Here is a 17,936-nt window from a genome sequence, read left to right as displayed (position 1 = left end):
ATCAGTCTACTGTCTCGGTTTTATCAGGATAGGTTTTCGACCTGTCTTTTTTAGCGAGTGAGCCGCCTGTGTGACCTAAATATAAATATCGAAGTGAATGTCAGGAAGAAAATAGTCAAACTTTTTAGTTCAAAACTATTTTTCCCTTGGAATACAGGAGTACCTCTTGTGTACTTTACTTGGTGTTTGATGATGACAGCTCGTCAACCCCGTTGCAGTATCTGGCTGTTCCTTTTTTAACGTCCGCTAGCCTCAATGCCAGTGTTTTTTAGTAGTTTTTTTTCCCCCTCAGCTTGCTAAAGCTACTGAGTGCTAGCTACTAAGTATAAGTACTTAGAATCAACTTTTTTCTCTTTTCCATGCCCCTGTCCCAGAAAGTTTTTCTTTTTCTTTTTTCTTCCTCTGTAAGCAAGAAACTGTTCTATTTCGATTTCAATTGGGGTTTGTGCCTAAAACAGTACAGGGGGAAGGGGGGGGGGGGGGGGAGAAGCACCTGTGATTTGGGCACGAGTCCAATGTTACAATTAGGAACAGTGTTTTTGATCACAGGGCTTTTCACTCTATCTCTCTCTCTGCCTCTCTCTCTCTCTCTCTCTCTCTCTCTCTCTCTCTCTCTCTCTCTCTCTCTCTCTCTCTCTCTGTGTTAATTGAGTTCCACTTTGTAGTGTCCAGAAACTGGTAGTTTCACTAGAATTACTCTGAAGCCTTTGTTTTTAAAACAGACAGCTTATAGATAGCTGTCTGTTTTAAGACTCACACTATTACTAATAAACAAGACAGGTATCAGTAGTCCAAGCTTAGTCTTAGCTATCTAGTTATCACACTATTTCTCTCTCTCTCTCTGTCTCTCTCTCTCTCTCTCTCTCTCTCTCTCTCTCTCTCTCTCTCTCTCTCTGTTAATTGAGTTCCACTTTGTAGCTTTTCTAAACCTTCTAAAGCATTCTCACTTTCAGTTGATGTGTAAAAAAAAGAAGAAAAGAAAACCAATTAACACAACAAAGCCCCGACCACAGACTGGCACTCCTGAATTGAGCAGCCCTTACTTCTCCGTGACAAAAACAAGACTTGTTTAAACTTCACACAACGGCCGAGCAATTAGAAAAGAACAAGAAGTGGTGGGAACTCTCAAATCAAAACCGACGATCGGTCTTTAAAGATAGAGGGCCCGGGAATTATTTATTTAGTTTTTTGAACCAACCAGCATTAAATTAAATCGAGATGTGTGTGTGTGTCCCGCTGCCTAATAGGTTTGAGGGGAGTTGTCGAACAACATGTTGTGCTCAAAGCGGCTGTGATCTTTGTTAGACGCCCTTACAATCTGGTTATCGTCCGTCTCCGGGCCCAGACTTCATAGCGAAGGCTTACATAACGCTCCGCTGCAGACACCACGGGCTGCTGCCTCCCGGCTTACAGTCAAAAGCGAATGTTGTAGTCAGCCGCGTGCCTCAGTTCCAGTAAGTTCCGCTGTAGTCTGTCTGTTTGCCAACCCGTTGAATAAGCTACTATCAGAAGAGGTTAGGTGGTTCTTTTGAAACAGACTTGAAGATTAGCGAAACCAAGGAAACTCGTGGCCACTCGTAGCCACCTGCTAGGTGTTTGAACACGCCGGTGGTAAGCAGATAGAGGAAATGTTCGGTGCCAAAACAGAGAAGTGAAACTCTGAGTCACACTGAACTTCCACGGCACTGGAGGTAGACACATTTTTATATGCATAGATTGCATAGATTGCTTTTACCTGCTATGGCTGGCGGATAGATTATTCACTTACTTGCGAAATGTATTGATATGTAAGTCGCTTTGGAATAAGGCGTCTGCTAAATGCCAAAAATGTAAATGTAAGAACATCGGAGGATGGACTCATTGTAATTGTAATGAATGGAATGAGGAATGGTATCAAAATACGTGTGAGGGGTGGTGGTAGGCCCTCCTGGGTCATGGCTTAAGTTAGAATTGGTGGGTCACAAAACCAAAACAACTAAAAACATCACTATAGGTTACTGAAAGGATTATCAGTGGAAGTAGTTTCAGTGGGAAGATTTCTCCCTGTGCGTGGTACACTGACTGTGTCTCTCCCTCCGTCCCTCCGTAGTCCAGACCAGGCCAGGCTGTGTGACCTTGAGGACCAGGCCAAGGCTGTCAAGAAGGGCATGTGGTCCGAAGGCGGGGGCATACAGACCATCCGAGACCTCAAGTACAGCATCGAGAACCCCCGCAACTTTGTCGACTCCATGCACCAGAAACCTGTCAACGGTAAGTCGAAGGAGTCCAGAACACGCGCACAAGCGCTGCAGTGATTACACACACACAGACACACACACACACACACACACAGAAGCGCTGCAGTGATTACACACACACACACACACACACAGAGCAGTGGCACTCCGTTTGGCCATAAAAGCCCAATATGCACACCACTGCGTAATCCACCATTTTGGCTCTAGTTGTTTACCCCCTCCATGTCTGTGTCTAGGCCCCGTAATGGCTCCCTGCTTTACACCTCGCAGGCTTCTCCTCCGAGCCCCCCCCCCCCCCCCCCTCCGCACCCCCCCCCCCCCCCCCTTCTGCTCCTATCCCAGCGTGTAATGTGTTTCTCCATTCTGCCCGGGCGACTGCCGCTACGCTAACCCGCGGCGCAGCTCATTCCGCCGTCCCTTTAATTGAATGGAAGAAACGGGGGTGGGAGAGTTTTGTTCTCTCTCTCTGTGGCGTTGCCATTCAGGGAGAAGACAGCCAGTCCAGCCTGCTTTAAATGGGCGGGAGCAATCCACCCGCATCGCTTTAAGCGGCGCCCTCCATTGACTTTCTGTGGCCTACAATCGGAATAGCAATTTCCCCCCCGTCTGGATTACGGGCTGAGCCTCCAGTCAGGCTCCATCCATTCAGCGCCCCCCCTCCCCCCCCCCCCCCCCCCCTCCCCCCCCCCCAAACACTCTCCCTCCTCCCAAAAAACCCCACCATTTACTACTGAAAATGTACTTCACGTAGTTGCCTTTCTCCCTCGCCCGAAGAAGCATTTCTAGAGGTCAGGGCACCACACAAAAGGAGCGCTAGGGATGAGGATTCGGAGCCATGAACGACATCACGTCTTAAGCGCTTGCAATTCCCTGAAAGCTTGAGAACTGAGTAAAAGGGTGAGGGGGGAGAGGGGGGTTAAGGTCATATTGAATGTACTGTGTAGGATCAGTGAATAAAAGACATGGTTTTTCCTGACCTTCCGGACCGGACCGGGCCTGGCCCTGCCTAGAGTGACACTGCGGGGACCCTAGGTCATATGTTTGTTTCTTTCTGGGCAACTCACATAATCGAGAACAATAGTTTTTATGAGGGCACTAATAAAAAGGGTCAGTTCACCATATGCCTTTTAACTTTTACCGTACGGTGAAGTGAATTTGGTTCACTGTCTGTTAAACCAGCCTACAGAACACCATATGCCTGTCCAGCTGAATGAGGCGGTCGCTGTGTTGTTGTTGTTGCTGTTTTGGATTTGTATGAATGACCCATGTCTCTGTCTCTCCTCTGTCTTTCTCTCTCTCTCTCTCTCTCTCTCTCTCTGTCTCTCTCTCTCTCTCTCTCTCTCTCTCTCTGTGTCTCTCTCTCTCTCTCTGTCTCTCTCTCTCTCTCTCTCTCTCTCTCTCTCTCTCTCTCTCTCTCTCTCTCTCTGTGTCTCTGTCTCTGTCTCTATCTCTGTCTCTGTCTCTGTCTCTGTCTCTGTCTCTCACTCTCTCTCTCTCTCTCAGCGGTCATCGAGCACGTGCGTGACGGCAGCGTGGTGCGTGCACTCCTCCTGCCTGACTACTACCTGGTCACAGTCATGCTGTCTGGAGTCAAGGTGAGGTCACCAAGAGGTCACCAAGCCCCCCACCAGCCCTGCTGTGGGAAAAGACCCTATTGACTATACACGGGTCCATAGGGGGACATTCCCACTGCTTTGAATGGAACATACTCTTATTACTTCCAGTAGAGGATAATCATATTGTTTTTTTGTAATGTTTTCCTAACCTTATATGGAGGATTTTAATGTTTTATTTTATCTTGAGATATTCACTTTACAGGGGGGGGTGGGGGGGGGGGGCTTTTAACAGGGGATGTTCTCGACTCTCGTACCTGGAATTTCACTATTGTATTTGATGCGCTAGAAATTTCCCTGGCGACATCTAGTATGGCTGATTCATTTTCATCAGTTGTTGATATCAGAGATGGAGGGATAAGCCATAAGAAATGCGATAAAGCCCGAGACATTTCTGTTATTGCTATCACGCCCACGTAAGACATTTTAACATCCCTATTTTCTTCCTGTTTTTCAAATTCACCATCCATCTTCTTCTTAGGAGCTGAGCTTTGCAGATGGCGCACTTGCGATAACAAATCTCAACACTTAAAACAAAGCAGGCCCTTTAGAAGCTGTTTTTCTTTCTCGGTGTGGTTATTTTACTGCCTAATCTCCCAGCTCTGTCTTGTACATCTGTTGTGTATTTATGTACGTGATAGTTTACAAGGATGAATGGGTTTGTTCTCGTGAAGACGACAGTTCATAACGTACTGTAGGAGGCGGCTGATACAACTCCAACCATGGATTTTCTGGTTTACTTTGGTTGATTTCTATCGACGGCCCCTCAGGATTTTTGGTCTCACCGGCAAATTGTATTGATCCACCATAAACAAACAAAACAATTATTTTTCTTCAGATGAATTCAAATTGAATTAAACTATTTGATGGGGAGTGAGTTTTGTACCCTGAATGCTGAATATCCGTCTCAACTGTGAGTCGATATGGACAATTCGTAAGCTTAGAATGATAAGGTTCTATCTCCGTTTAGGGTAGTTCAGAGATATTGAGCGTCAAAGTTTTTACATTCCATTATGTTTTGTGAGATGGAACCTTTGTATTTTATGAATTACTAACTAAAAAATGTCAATATTTAAAAAATAACACCACACAGGCATTAATAAACCCCTAATGGATCAGATTATGTAAAAAAACCTTATAATTCTAACGTCACAAAATGTGCTGGCTAACCTAGAGTAAGAACAGGATGATCAGATGTGACGGACGTGTCTGTTACTTCCTGTCTCAGTGTCCGTCGTTCAAGCGCGAGGCGGACGGGACAGAAACGCCGGAGCCGTTCGCCGCCGAGGCCAAGTTCTTCACCGAGTCTCGCCTGCTGCAGAGAGACGTCCAGATCATCCTGGAGAGCTGCCCCAACCAGATCATCCTGGGCACCATACTCCACCCGGTAAGAGAGAGACACACACACACACACACACACACACCCCCAACCAGATCATCCTGAGGACCATACTCCACCCGGTTAGACACACACACACACACACACACACACACACACACAACCAGATCATCCTGGGGACCATACTCCACCCGGTGAGACACAGACACACACACACTCACACAACCAGATCATCCTGGGCACCATACTCCACCCGGTGACACACACACACACACACACTCACACACACACAACCAGATCATACTGGGGACCATCCTCCACCCGGTGAGACACAGACACACAGACGCACATACACACACGCACACACACACATGCACTCACACATGCACCCACGCAGACAGACACAGACAGACAGACACACACGCACCCACTCACACACACACACACACACACACACACACTCACTCTCCACATTTTGACACACACTCTCTGCACGTATGGACACACAGGCACATCTATAACCCTGTCGTCTCAATTGTTTCCATAACCACGTGTTTGACTGGATTCCCTTTGCCTGCGCGTGTGTGTGTGTGTCCTCCAGAACGGCAACATCACAGAGCTGCTGCTGAAGGAAGGGTTCGCCCGCTGCGTGGACTGGTCCATGGCCGTCTACACACAGGGAGCAGAGAAACTCCGAGCCGGAGAAAAGTCAGTCCCACTTCCCCCAGTCACATTGAATTCACACAGGCGCAACAGGGTTGATTCAACTGCATGCGCCCACCGCTGCCAAACTCAATCAGCGTCCAGGCTGCACGTGATCCTGGAGTTAAGGACTCCTTTAGAGCAGTGGTTCTCAGACCTCTCCTCGGGGACCCCCAGCCTCTCCACATATTTGATCAGTGCCGCCACCACCTGATTCAACAATTGTACTTGATAAGTTGAATCAGGTGTGCCGGTGGTGGAACAGATGAAATATGTGGAGAGGCTGGGGGTCCCCGAGGAGAGGCTGGGGGTCCCTGAGGAGAGTTTGTAGAACCACTGCTGTAGAGAGGTCGACCTGACAGGACTCGACTGACTACTGTGTACTATTAAAGCTAGTTCAGCTAGTGTTGATGATGATGATGATGATAATGATGATGGTGAGGATTGTGGTGGTACATTTTAACAGTTTTCTCCCTGTTTGTTGAACAGAGCTGCCAAAGAGCGCAAGGTCCGTATCTGGAAGGACTACGTGGCCCCCACAGCCAACATGGACCAGAAGGACAGACAGTTTGTAGCCAAGGTAAGGCACCCCCCCCCCCCCTCCCACCCTGTGAGTGTAGAGCTGCCTCTCAATACAAACACCTCATGCCCATCTCTTTCTGCTTCATCAGCTAGCTAACTTTGACGGATTGATTGACAGCTATTAACTTCCAGTCACGCGCACGCTCTGACAGATTCACGCTATTCACGTTACGTCTCTAGAAAAAACGTGGCTAGAGTTTTTATGTGTTTGAATGAGGAGAGGATTGCAAGGCATGATACACATTTAAATTAAGATAAAAGAAAAAAGAAAGAAAGAAAGAAATAATCAATGTTTTCCTACACAGCTCACGGTCGACTGGGAATCAGTCCGCGGTCTGCCAGTCGACCGCAATCTACTGGTTGTTCACCCCTGGTCTGAGCAGTAAGGTGTAGTGTGACTGTCCCTGGACTGCACTTACATAGCACCTTTATCCAAAGCGCTTTACAACGGCCTCTCATTCACCCATTCACACACACATTCACACACCAATGGCGGCAAGCTACCATACAAGGCGCCGGCCGGCCCGCTCACTGGGAGCAATTTGGGGTTCAGTGTCTTGCCCAAGGACACTTCGACATGTGGCCAGCCGGGGCTCGTACCGCCGATCTGCCAACCTTGCGATCATTAGACGGTGGCTCTACCTCCTGCGCCACAGCCGCCCCCTAAGGTGTAGTGTGACTGTCCCTCCATCCATGTTGCGTTCACCTCTGCAGTCCTGTCACATCTGTGAAGGCAGACTTCCCCGGAACGCAGCCGAGCCGCCGCCTTTTGACTTTTCTTTTCCCCCCTCCTTCTTTTAACACGGCCGCGTTGTTAGGGGGAAACGTTTCCGTTTCCGTGGCTACCGCCGTCCTCCGCGGCGTCTCTCTCCACTGCAGCATTTTTGACGGCCCGACTGTGTTTGTCACGGCACTGCAGCAGTCTTTGAAGCTCTGACACACACACACACACACACACACACGCACGCGCACACGCAGAAGAGCTACAAAGGAGCGGTGCTTGGCAGGAACCTTGAGCACTCCCCAGTCAAATCACCTCAGAATAGCTGACGTCCAGCACCCCCCCCCCTCCTAGCAGAGGCCCGGACGAGCCCAACTGACGATATTAGCTTTTGTTAGCGCTCTCTTATGGGGAGCGGAGGGGGGGAGAATGAATGTCTTAATATCGAGGGAGGGGGGGGCGGGGACTGCCTTTAAAACGTATTCTGCACTGTCCCTTGTCAAAGCCCATTACTTCAGACTAAGTGAGATGAAGCCCCCCCAAGGCAGGGACCCCTGGAACGTGACCGAGAGCTTTATTGGTTATTTTAAGATGACACACAGTAAGCCTCGTAAAGCCCTCTTCTTTCCTTGTGCGAGAAACCGGGCTCTCCCAACCTAGTTTTCTCTCTCTCTGTTCATTCCCAGAGTGAGTCGCCCCCACACTCTCTCTCTCTCTCTTTCTCCTTCGGGTTTCATAAATTCCCTAAAGTTGCTTTTTTTTTCTCCCCTCTCCCTAAAGTTTTTTTTTGTTTGTTTTGTTTCTTCTTGCCTCGGCCTTGAGACCCTCCGCTGAAAAATTCATGGCTAGCCTTCGGTTACATAAAGGTGTTTGCATGGCAATCTGCTTACAGAATGAGTTTGAGAAGCTGCACACAGTAAACCCACCCCCCCCTGCCTCACCACCCCAAAAATAAAATAGTATGTGTTTTTCCCCTGAGTCAGAAGAGAAGAAAACTCAGAGCTCTGAAAAAAAATAAAAAGGATAAAACATTTATATCGGCTTCAGCTGCCCTCACATCTCCCCGAGCCCAGGGAACGCAAACTGAAAAGAGAATGGGAGGGGGGGGAAGAAGGGCAAGGAAGGGTGGGAAAGGGGGTTGGCGGGGGGTGGTTTGAGAGAGAGTCGGAGGTGGAGGGGGGGGGGGGGGGGGAGCTGTTACTTTTGAGATTTGATGTGCTTCCCTCCACGGATTTGTGCATTCAGCAGAAAGTTTGTTTAAGGATGAGTGAGTTTATGGATGTTTTCCCGAGATGGCCTTCGGCCACAACATCTTCTGTGTAACGGCAACTTGAAGCTTTCGATATTTCGGCCAGACTGTTATTATTGTGTCTGTGTGGTTAGAGATATATCGGCGGTGGTTGTTGTGATGTCTATATCGGGTGTGAGAGACTGGCATGTTTTGTCTCTCGGGGAGTGTTGCCAGTTTGCACTTCTCCAACGTTTTAAATTGACTGGGTTTTGAGCCCGTTTCGCATTCTCATTCGACGGTTCAATGCCACCTTGACTTGACGTCCCTCGTTCGATTGGCTCGGTCCCGTCGCCGCGGACCTGCCGACCTTCCCCACGGATCTATCCCATCACACTCCTGTTGTCTCCGTCCCTTGATTTCTCTCTCTTCCCCCTGCGAGTGATGGATGGAGTTCAGAGGAAGAGAGCAGTTCCTCTTCCCCAGAGTCAGTCCTGCTGACTCATCTCCCTCTCTCTCCTCTCCTCCTCTCTCCTCTCTTCTCTCCCTTCTACTCTCCTCTCCTCTATCGGGACTGGGAGAGGCAGATGTAGGCCACGTCCCAGTAGGCCCCCCACCGCCTCCTTTCCTCCGCGCCTCCTCCCCTCCCTCCTCCTCCACCCCTGGCGGACGTGATGGATGAAAGCGATGTGGCGGAGTCGGCCGTCTTTGACGGGGAGAGGAGACGCGGGGTGCCTCTCAATCGTCTCAAGTAGCCTGTTCTCCTCCTCCTCCTCCTCCTCCTCCTCCTCCTCCTCCTCCTCCTCCTTTATCTGCACTGATCTGGGGAAAAAGTGAGAGAAATATGAAAGGATCCGTATGTGAAAAAGAGGGGAAGAGAGGAGGAGGAGGTGCCCCCCCCCCTCCCCCCCCTTCTCCCGGCCATGATGGACGGAGGTGGCGGGATGGGAGATATCGACTGCGAGCTCATTGATTGGTCTTCAGAGTGGGGGTGGCACGCCCCGAGGAAGGCTCCCGCTGCACACCCAATGAGGCGTCGGCGCAGACAAGCAAACACATTAGAGAACGACGCACACAGACACTTAAAGTGAAGCTCCGTGTAGCTCGTGAACTGTCAGAAGTGCAGTGCGGTTCCCTTCGTTTCTATTCACCTAAACTCGCGCGCTACGGCCTTGAAGTTTTAGGCGGTCCTGAGACGTTGCATTAAAGAGGGGGAGGGGGAGGGGGAGGGGGAGGGCGGGCGGGGGGGTGAACCGTATAGACCGTAGTCTCGGTCTTTTAGCGATGATTTAGCGCTCATGCGAAAGAGACCTGCGGTGGGTCTTTGATTGATCCTGTTCACTGCAGATGTCGTTACCGGCCGTCGCCACCGGGTGGCAGCACCTCCCTACCGTGACGGACGGACGCCGCCTCCCACTGACTCATGAAGCCCCGTCGTCGTCCCCCCCTTGGCAGCTGCTGTCGAAATGGGCTCTCTCTTTCTTTCTCTCTCTCCCTCTCCCTCTCTCTCTCTCTCTCTGTCTCTTTGTCACCCTGTCACTCTGTCTTTGTCTGCCTCTCTCTCTCTCTCTCTCAGATGCAGCTGCTAATTACCCACAAAAATGTGCTGGAGTGGACGGCCATTTTCTCCTCCAATTTGCTTTTTTCTTTCCATTATATTTATTTCTTTGAGGGATGGAAGGAGAAAAGGGAGAGAGAGAGAAGTGTGTGTAGTGGTTCTAGTCCCACCACGGGGACTCTGAGAGTGTTGTATGTCCTCGCGTCTCTCTCTCTCTGTGACTCTCTCACACAGTTTTCTCTGATTATGACGTGATGGATTTCAGATTGTGTGTGTAGGCTGGTTAATTTCGCCTCCCCGACGGCGCAACAAATGGCAGTTTGAAGTGCTCGTTTTTAGTCATGAAGAATCTGCTTCAATCTGCCTCCTCGTCGTCTCCGAGCGGCGAGCGCATACGCGTGTGTCTGTTGCCGGTAGCGCCCGCGGCCGTAGCTGTGTTTTTAAATGGGGTTTCTCTTCAAGTGGACTAGCGTCAAGTCCCTGGTCCAATAGCTGCCGCCCACGCCAAAGTCCAGTGCCAACCTATGTCTTTGTGCTTGTGGGATTTTAATATGCATTTTAGCTGTCCGTCAATGTTGAAGTGGTGTTGTGATGTTAGGACTGCTGGCTGGGCTGATTCTTCAAAGCTCTCGGAAAGTGTGTGTGTGTGTGTGTGTGTGTGTGTGTGTGTGTGTGTGTGTGTGTCTCTCTCTGTGTGTGTCTCTCTGTGTGTGTGTCTCTGTGTGTGTGTCTCTGCGTGTCTCTGTGTGTGTGTCTTTGTGTGCGTGTCTCTGTGTGTGTGTCTCTGTCTCTGTGTGTGTGTGTCTCTGTGTGTGTGTGTGTGTCTCTCTGTGTGTGTGTGTGTGTCTCTGTGTGTCTCAGTACACACACTCCTCTAACCAAGCCTGATGTACGGCCCATACTTCTGTGCGTGTCACAAGTCGGTCTCTCAGTATTTCTTCTTCTCTATTTTCACCTTCGTCCGTCTTGTGTGAGCGATGAGGGCGGTACGGCCGTGTCGGGGTGAGGGCCCAGCAGAACCCAGTTTGGACCATTGATTTCTCCTACTTCTCTCGGATCGGCCTACTTAGCGCCGCGGAGTTTTGATGCGCAGTCACAGACTTCAGCCACCGCCTCTTTAATCTCCATCACTCTTTACCAAAGGGGAGGCTGGAAGCAGACATAGGAGGGAGACATAGGACTCCATTGTATATCATTCACGGGTGGCGTGAGGAATGGTATCAAACACTGTCCCGTCCGTCCCCATGCATTACAATTAGGGATGCTCCGATTTATCGGCCCCCGATTTAAATCGGCCGATTTCACTCCAAATGACTCGATCGGTGATCGGCAAAAATGGCCGATCGCAAAAAACGATCTTTTATTTTTATTTTTTATTTTTCCTGGGGAAGACAGATAACTGAACAGAAAACATAGGAGGACGTAACAGTATGTAAACCATGAAGGCCACGTTTATGATGTCTTTTATACAGCCATATCGACTGACTTGGGCTTCAGGCCCTAACTGGGTGATAGGCCAGACCTTTACTATGCCATAAAAATGGGTATGCGTTTGCTTGGTGCCTAATGGATCAAAACTTTTGTCTAAAAAGCAAAAAATATGTAGGCTATCCAGTCAGTAGGCCTACAGTTATGTATTTAAAAAAAAATCGGTATCGGTTGATCTTGAGGAAAGAAATCGGTGATCGGTATCGGCCCCAAGAATCCAGATCGGAGCATCCCTAATTACAATGAGCTGTCTCCTCGCATCTGAAATTAAACTGATTTGATTTGATTTATTAGGATCCCCATTAGCTGATGCAAAGCATCCCTTCCTGGGCGGTATTCCATCAACGTCGCGAAAGGACAATCCAGGCTTTTTTTGATAAATCCTGTGAGATTTATTTAAAAATCCAGCCTCGTGAGATTTATCAAAATAAGCCTGGGTTTTCCTTTAGTGACTTTGATGGAATACCCCCCTGGGGTCCACACAAAACATATACAAGACACCATCGCAAACCATATAACAAAGAAGAAAAACATCAACATACATAATGACAAAAATCGAAACAAAATTTAAGTCAGCAATGCCCGTGACCTTTTTAGTGAGCATCACAAAAACACGACAAAAAAGAACCATCCACACAAAACATCTAAATAACAGAAATATAATTAAAATACTCAGCTAGTATAGGAACTTGTTTTTTGAAACTGATTTTAGTCTGGGTTTTAGAGATATGACCTGGGAGGGAGTTCCATTCAACCATACCACTATACAGCACTACACATTGTTTCTAACTTGTTTTAGATTTTGGAATTCGTGAGCTTAGAATGATAAGGTTCCATCTCCGTTTAGGGTAGTTCAGAGATATTGAGCGTCAAAGGTTTTACATTCCATTATGTTTTGTGAGATGGAACCTTTGTATTTTATTAATTACTAACTCAAAAATGTCAACATCTTAAAAATAACACCACACAGGCATTAATAAACACCTAATGGATCAGATTATGTAAAAAACTCAATTTTGACAAAAATGTAGATAGAACCTTATAATTCTAATGTCACAAATTGTGTAGTTACCTTGGATGGCATGTCTGGTGGGGTGTGTGTGTGCATCAGAGCTGAGTGTAAGCTCCCTATACAAACAGACAGGGGTTTTCAGGACAGTCATAGTTTTTTACAAACGAAAGAAGTGATGCTTTTAACCTCATCATCTTTTAGCCAGAAGAGTCGGTCATGCGTGTTCTTTATATTAGCTCTCATTGTGCACCGCAGGGCAAGCCGAGCTGCTCTGTTCTGAACCCGTTGTAGCTTCCCAAGATGAGTTTGACTAGTGCCTGACCAGACCACCGGGCAGTGATCTAACTGTGATAACACTCTGGTCAGTAGGACATGTTTGGTCAGATGTGGTGTTGAAAAAGAAAAACAATCTCGACTACAGATATTTTACTGGATGTTTCTCTCCGTCTTTTTGCACAAGTGAATCTATCTTGACCTATGTTAGTTTACAGTCTAAAGTTACACCAACAAGCTTTGTTCTCCTCCTAGCAGATTCAGCTGTGGTTTATTAGCTTAATGAGTGTTTGGTTGTAAATACAGTGCTCTTATAAGTGCAGTCCAATTCTTAGTCTTAGATATGTTCAGGACTTTGTTGCGGGGATTTCCTTAACTGTTGGTGCAGACATGTACCTAGAGTGTTGAATCATCTGCATACATAGACACATACAAGTGAGTGGGAGATCATTAGTAAAAAATGGTGGTCCAAGTGAAGAGCCCTGCGGAATTCCACACTGTGGAATGTCTTGCATTTGAGAGGATTCCGTTAAAGAAAACCTTCTATGTTCTGTTAGTCAGGTAGCTTTCTATCCATGCTAAGGCAGATGGAGTAAAGCCATAACACTTATGTTTCCTTAATAGCAAGTTATGATCAATGACATCAAAAGCCGCCCTGAAGTCTAGTAGAACTGCTCCTACAATATTCTGTTGCGCAACATCTTTCAGCCAGTCATCTGTCATTTCAGTGAGCGCTTTCTTTGAGTGAGCACTGGTAGCTTCCTGCTAAGTTGTAATAGCATTGTCTTGCATCTGGTCAAATACAAATACGTCTCAACAGTTTGCTCGTAGCAGGTTAACAAGCCGATTGGCTGTAAAAAAAAAAAAACAAAGTTCTGTGAGAGGATTGCGGATCCAAGCTGGCGAATTCCTCCGGAGTCCAATCAGTCATCCTAGCTAATCCTGACCGATATCCGTCTGTCAGCGCTCTGCCTGGCATGGGGATTTGACTCCCGGCACGGAATGTTTACATAGACTACTTCACAGACTCTGAGAGGAGTGTGTTTGAGCCCCGAACCGAGGAGACAAAACACTCCTGGCACCAGTGAAGTCCTCTCTCTCTCTCTCTCTCTCAGCGCCCCTGGCACACCACCAGACACACAATGACTAGGTAGGGAGGGAGGGATGCTAGGAGATGTCCTAGTTCTGGTGTGAGTGTGAGGGGGTGTGTGTGTGTGTGTGTGTGTGTGGGGGTGGGGGAATGGGTGTGTGTGTGTGGGGGGGGGTGTGTGTGAGTGTGAGTTGGGGTTTGAGTGGGTGTGGGTGTGGGTGTGTGTGTGATGGTGTGTGTGTGTGAAGGAACTGTTGAGTCCGGTGGCCTCCGCCGGCCTCCCTCGTGTTTGACACCGATCCTCACTCCGTCACAGTGAGCCTCCAGTCCTCCGGTCTGTACCTGCGCCGCCCCCCCCCCTCCCCCCGGTGTGTACCTGGGTGCTGAGTCGTGTTAAAACTGTACAAAACAGCGGCGTTATGTAACCTCCCTGCGCAACGCGGCCCGGTTTTCCGATGCCCTTTGAAGACGGCGATCGACTTCTGCGTCTCGGAAGGTCGATCTCCCGACGCTTGTGTTACATAATCGTCGGCGTGTCTCGGCAAGATCGTTTCAGGGGCGTGACCGTAGTAAGATTCCGTTTCATTTTCTTTTTTCTTCTCTTTTTTTTGCCCTCCCCAAAGTAGCTCTGAAGCTTTCACCCGTCGACGGACATATTTCGTCATCCTCATCAGCCTCCCTGTTCAGATGCAGTAACACTTAAGTAATGTCGGTCATGTTAGGAGTCAGTATGGCGCCGCGTCTGCTAAATTGCCTCCAAGTGTGTGTGGCTAGAAGGGGATCAGCCCAGCCTGCAGCTAGTCCTCTAGGAGCCTGCTGTCCTCTCTGTCCTCCAGACCGACTCACTAACCTCCCTCTCTCTCTCTCTCCCTCTCCCTCTCTCTATCTCTCCCTCCCTCTCTCTCTCTCCCTCTCTCTCTCTCTCTCCCTCCATGTCTCTCTCTCTCTCTCTCTCCCTCCCTCCATCTCTCTCTCTCTCTCTGCCTCCCAGGTGATGCAAGTGGTCAACGCCGACGCCATCGTGGTGAAGCTGAACTCTGGCGAGTACAAGACCATCCACCTCTCCAGCATCAGACCCCCCAGGATCGAGGGAGAGGTACGCCACCCTGTCTGTGTCTGTGTGTCAAAATGTGGAGTGTGAGTGTGAGTGAGTGAGTGAGAGTGTGAGTGTGTGTGAGTGTGTCTATACATGCAGAGTGTGTGTGTGTCAAAATGGTGGAGTGTGAGTGCGTGTGTCTATACATGCAGTATAAGTGTGTGTCAAAATGTGGAGTGTGAGTGTGTGTGTGTGAGAGAGTGTGTGTCAAAATGTGGAGTGTCTGTGTGAGAGAGTGTGTGTGTCTATACATGCAGAGTGTGTGTGTCAAAATGTGGAGTGTGAGCGTGTGTGTGTGTGTGTGTGTGTGTGTGTGAGAGAGAGTGTGTGTATGAGAGAGTGTGTGTGTGTGTCTTGTCCTTGGGAGCGTGCCTGCTACTGTCACCGAGGCCCATTACGGCTCCACAGGGGCGCCGGCTGTCAGAGTCTCTGTTTGGAAAGCGCTGACGTGGCTTTTCCTCCCCCCCCCGCCCCCCCCCAGCCTTCTTCTTAAAAGGGCATTCCTAGTCTCCCCATGCATCTTTCAAAGTGACTGACTGCAGATAGCACCCCCCTCCTCCCCCCACCCCTCCTCTAGACGCAGTACCCCTTTAAGCCACAAGGGGGCGAGCCTTAGGTGGAGCTAACCCCCCCCCCCCCCCCTCCTAGTTGTGACTGCAGCATTGCAGAGAAGTGGGCCGATCGATCTCTCTCCTTTCCACTGAATCACCGCCGTGCGTGAAAACACACACACACACACACACACGTGCTATATCACTCACCTCTCTCTCTCATATGCCTGGTCACCACGGTGCATGATTCACACACACACACACACACACACACACACACAAACACACACACGTGCTGTGTCTCTCTCTCTCTCTCTCTCTCTCTCTCTCTCACACACACACTCTCAGTCACTGCTCACGTGCACATTGGTGTGACATGCTCAAGCGATCTGAGCTCAAGCGATCTGCCCCTTTCTTGCATCCATACCATACACTTATGGTCACACACACACACACACACACAGAGGGAGAGATCCTTTTAATGAAGGAACCAGAGCAGTCTAAATATAGTCCCCCTCCATCAAGAGGACGCAAGCCTGGAATTATCTGGCGACCTTTGACCCCCCCACACTCCTCCATGATGATTCAGCACTAACCCGTCTGGGCGGAGCCTGCACAACCTTTTTTCCCTTTCTCTCTCTCTCTCTCTCTCCCTCTCTCCCTCTCTCTCTCTCTCTCTCTCTCTCTCTCTCTCTCTCTCTCTCATTCCTTTGCTTTATTGGTAGGACATGTTCCGCATGCTAACCTCCCCCTCAACGGCCCCATCATCCTCTCAGATTGAAGTGTGTGTGTGTGTGTACACGTGTGTGTGTCTGTCTCTCTCTCTCTCTGTGTCTCTCTCTCTCTCTCTCTCTCTCTCTCTCTCTGTCAGGCTCTGTGCCCCCTCACGACACTGAGTCACCTGCTGTTTTTGGAACCGCCTCACTCTTCCTCATCAGGAGGGACAGGATGTGTGTGCGTGTGCGTGCGTGCGTGCGGTTTTAAGAACGGATTCTGAGGAGAGAGAGGGTTGGTCCCGTGGGTGCTGCTTGTGTTTATGACGCGGCCCAAACCCGCCTCAGCCCTCTTCCTCTCTCTGCGTCACAAGCTTGTGAAGGAAGCACAGACTTCCAAGACTCAGACGTCGGTGACGCTACGGTCCCTAGAAAAGACTATTACCTCGGAGAGAAAGTTCCCCAGTCGAAAGTTAGTCTACCGGAATAACTGAATGACGCACGCCCGTCTATCTTAGAGGCCTTAAGCCTTCTCTCTTGTTGTGAGTGGGTTTGGAGACCTATATACGGTACATCGTAATGCCACGCTGACGTCAGCGCATACGTCAGAGTGAGGCGAGGGAATCAACATGAAGGGGGACATAAGACCACAACACACACACACACACAGATATACACACACACACACACACACACACATATATAGATGTCATATTAGTCATAATAAAGTACTTAAGCCATAGTAGCGCATGCCCTTGTTTCCTGTTTGTTCTGTTGTCTGGGTTTGGACACCTTCCAATATCTTTTTGTCTCGAAAGCGTCTTAAATCAGCATATCGCTTGAGATTATGAAACGGGGGGAATGAAAGCCTTTGCTTGCAAAAAAAAGATGTGCTTAAAGTAAAGCATTCGCCTGACAGGCAGACACGAAGCTTCACGTCGTGTCTGTGTTTGGGTGACGTGTGTGTGTGTGATGTCCCGGTCTGACGGTAGAGACGGATTCAGAGCGTCGTCGGCCAATTACGGCAGACTTTCCACGTTTTCGGCGGAGGTGCGTCCCGCTCGACGTTCCCGCTCGTCTAGATGTCGGGAATCTGCCCAGAGATCCGTCAAAGGAAATCTTTAGGAGCCTCGAAGCTTCCATATAGCTCTCTCTCTCTCTCTCGTTCTTTTTCTTCGTCACTTTTTTCGGTCTGGTTTCTGTATCGCCTTCCATTTCTGCTGCTTCCACCCCTCCCCCCCTCCTCTCTCTCTCTCTCTCTCCCTTCTGCCCCTGTTCTCACCCTCATCCCTCTCTCTCCCCCTGCCGTTGTGAATGTCTCAGATCATTAAGAGAGCGCTTTGTACTCCTCCTCCCTCCCTCCCTCCATCCCTCTATCTGTGTGTGTTTATGTGTGATTGTCTCTCGTTTCCTCTGTCCTTTCTCCCCTCTGGTACAACATTTCCCCCCCCCCCTCTCTCTCTCTCCCTCCCCTCTCTCTCTCTCCCCCTCTATCTCTCTCTATCTCCCCCCCTCTCTCTCTCTCCCTCCCCTCTCTCTCTCTCCCCCTCTATCTCTCTCTATCTCCCCCCCCCTCTCTCTCTCCCCCTCTATCTCTCTCTCTCTAACCCCGCCCCTCTCTCTCCTCTCTCTCTCTCTCTCTCCCTCTCTCTCTCTCTCTCTCCCTCTCCTCTCTCTCTCTCTCTCTCCCCCTCTATCTCTCTCTCTCTCCCCCTCTCTCTCTACCCCCCCCT

General features: G+C 49.3%; 1 protein-coding gene across 1 annotated transcript in view; it reads left to right on the top strand.

Moving 5' to 3' along the window:
• snd1 (staphylococcal nuclease and tudor domain containing 1) overlaps positions 1 to 17,936 on the top strand; it is a gene marked incomplete at its 3' end in the record, with an annotated part of 60,877 nt that overhangs the window by 9,883 nt on the left and 33,058 nt on the right. Inside the window, exons 5-10 of the mRNA XM_080537497.1 lie at positions 2,090 to 2,250; positions 3,741 to 3,832; positions 5,079 to 5,237; positions 5,791 to 5,897; positions 6,381 to 6,471; positions 14,835 to 14,939. Of these exons, the coding sequence (XP_080393623.1) occupies positions 2,090 to 2,250; positions 3,741 to 3,832; positions 5,079 to 5,237; positions 5,791 to 5,897; positions 6,381 to 6,471; positions 14,835 to 14,939 (715 nt within the window). The remainder of the gene's footprint in view (positions 1 to 2,089; positions 2,251 to 3,740; positions 3,833 to 5,078; positions 5,238 to 5,790; positions 5,898 to 6,380; positions 6,472 to 14,834; positions 14,940 to 17,936) is intronic.

Source organism: Nansenia antarctica (assembly GCF_963989245.1).
Source record: "Nansenia antarctica genome assembly, chromosome: 8".
Lineage (NCBI taxonomy): Eukaryota > Metazoa > Chordata > Actinopteri > Argentiniformes > Microstomatidae > Nansenia > Nansenia antarctica.
This window is presented reverse-complemented; position numbering and strand designations above follow the sequence as displayed.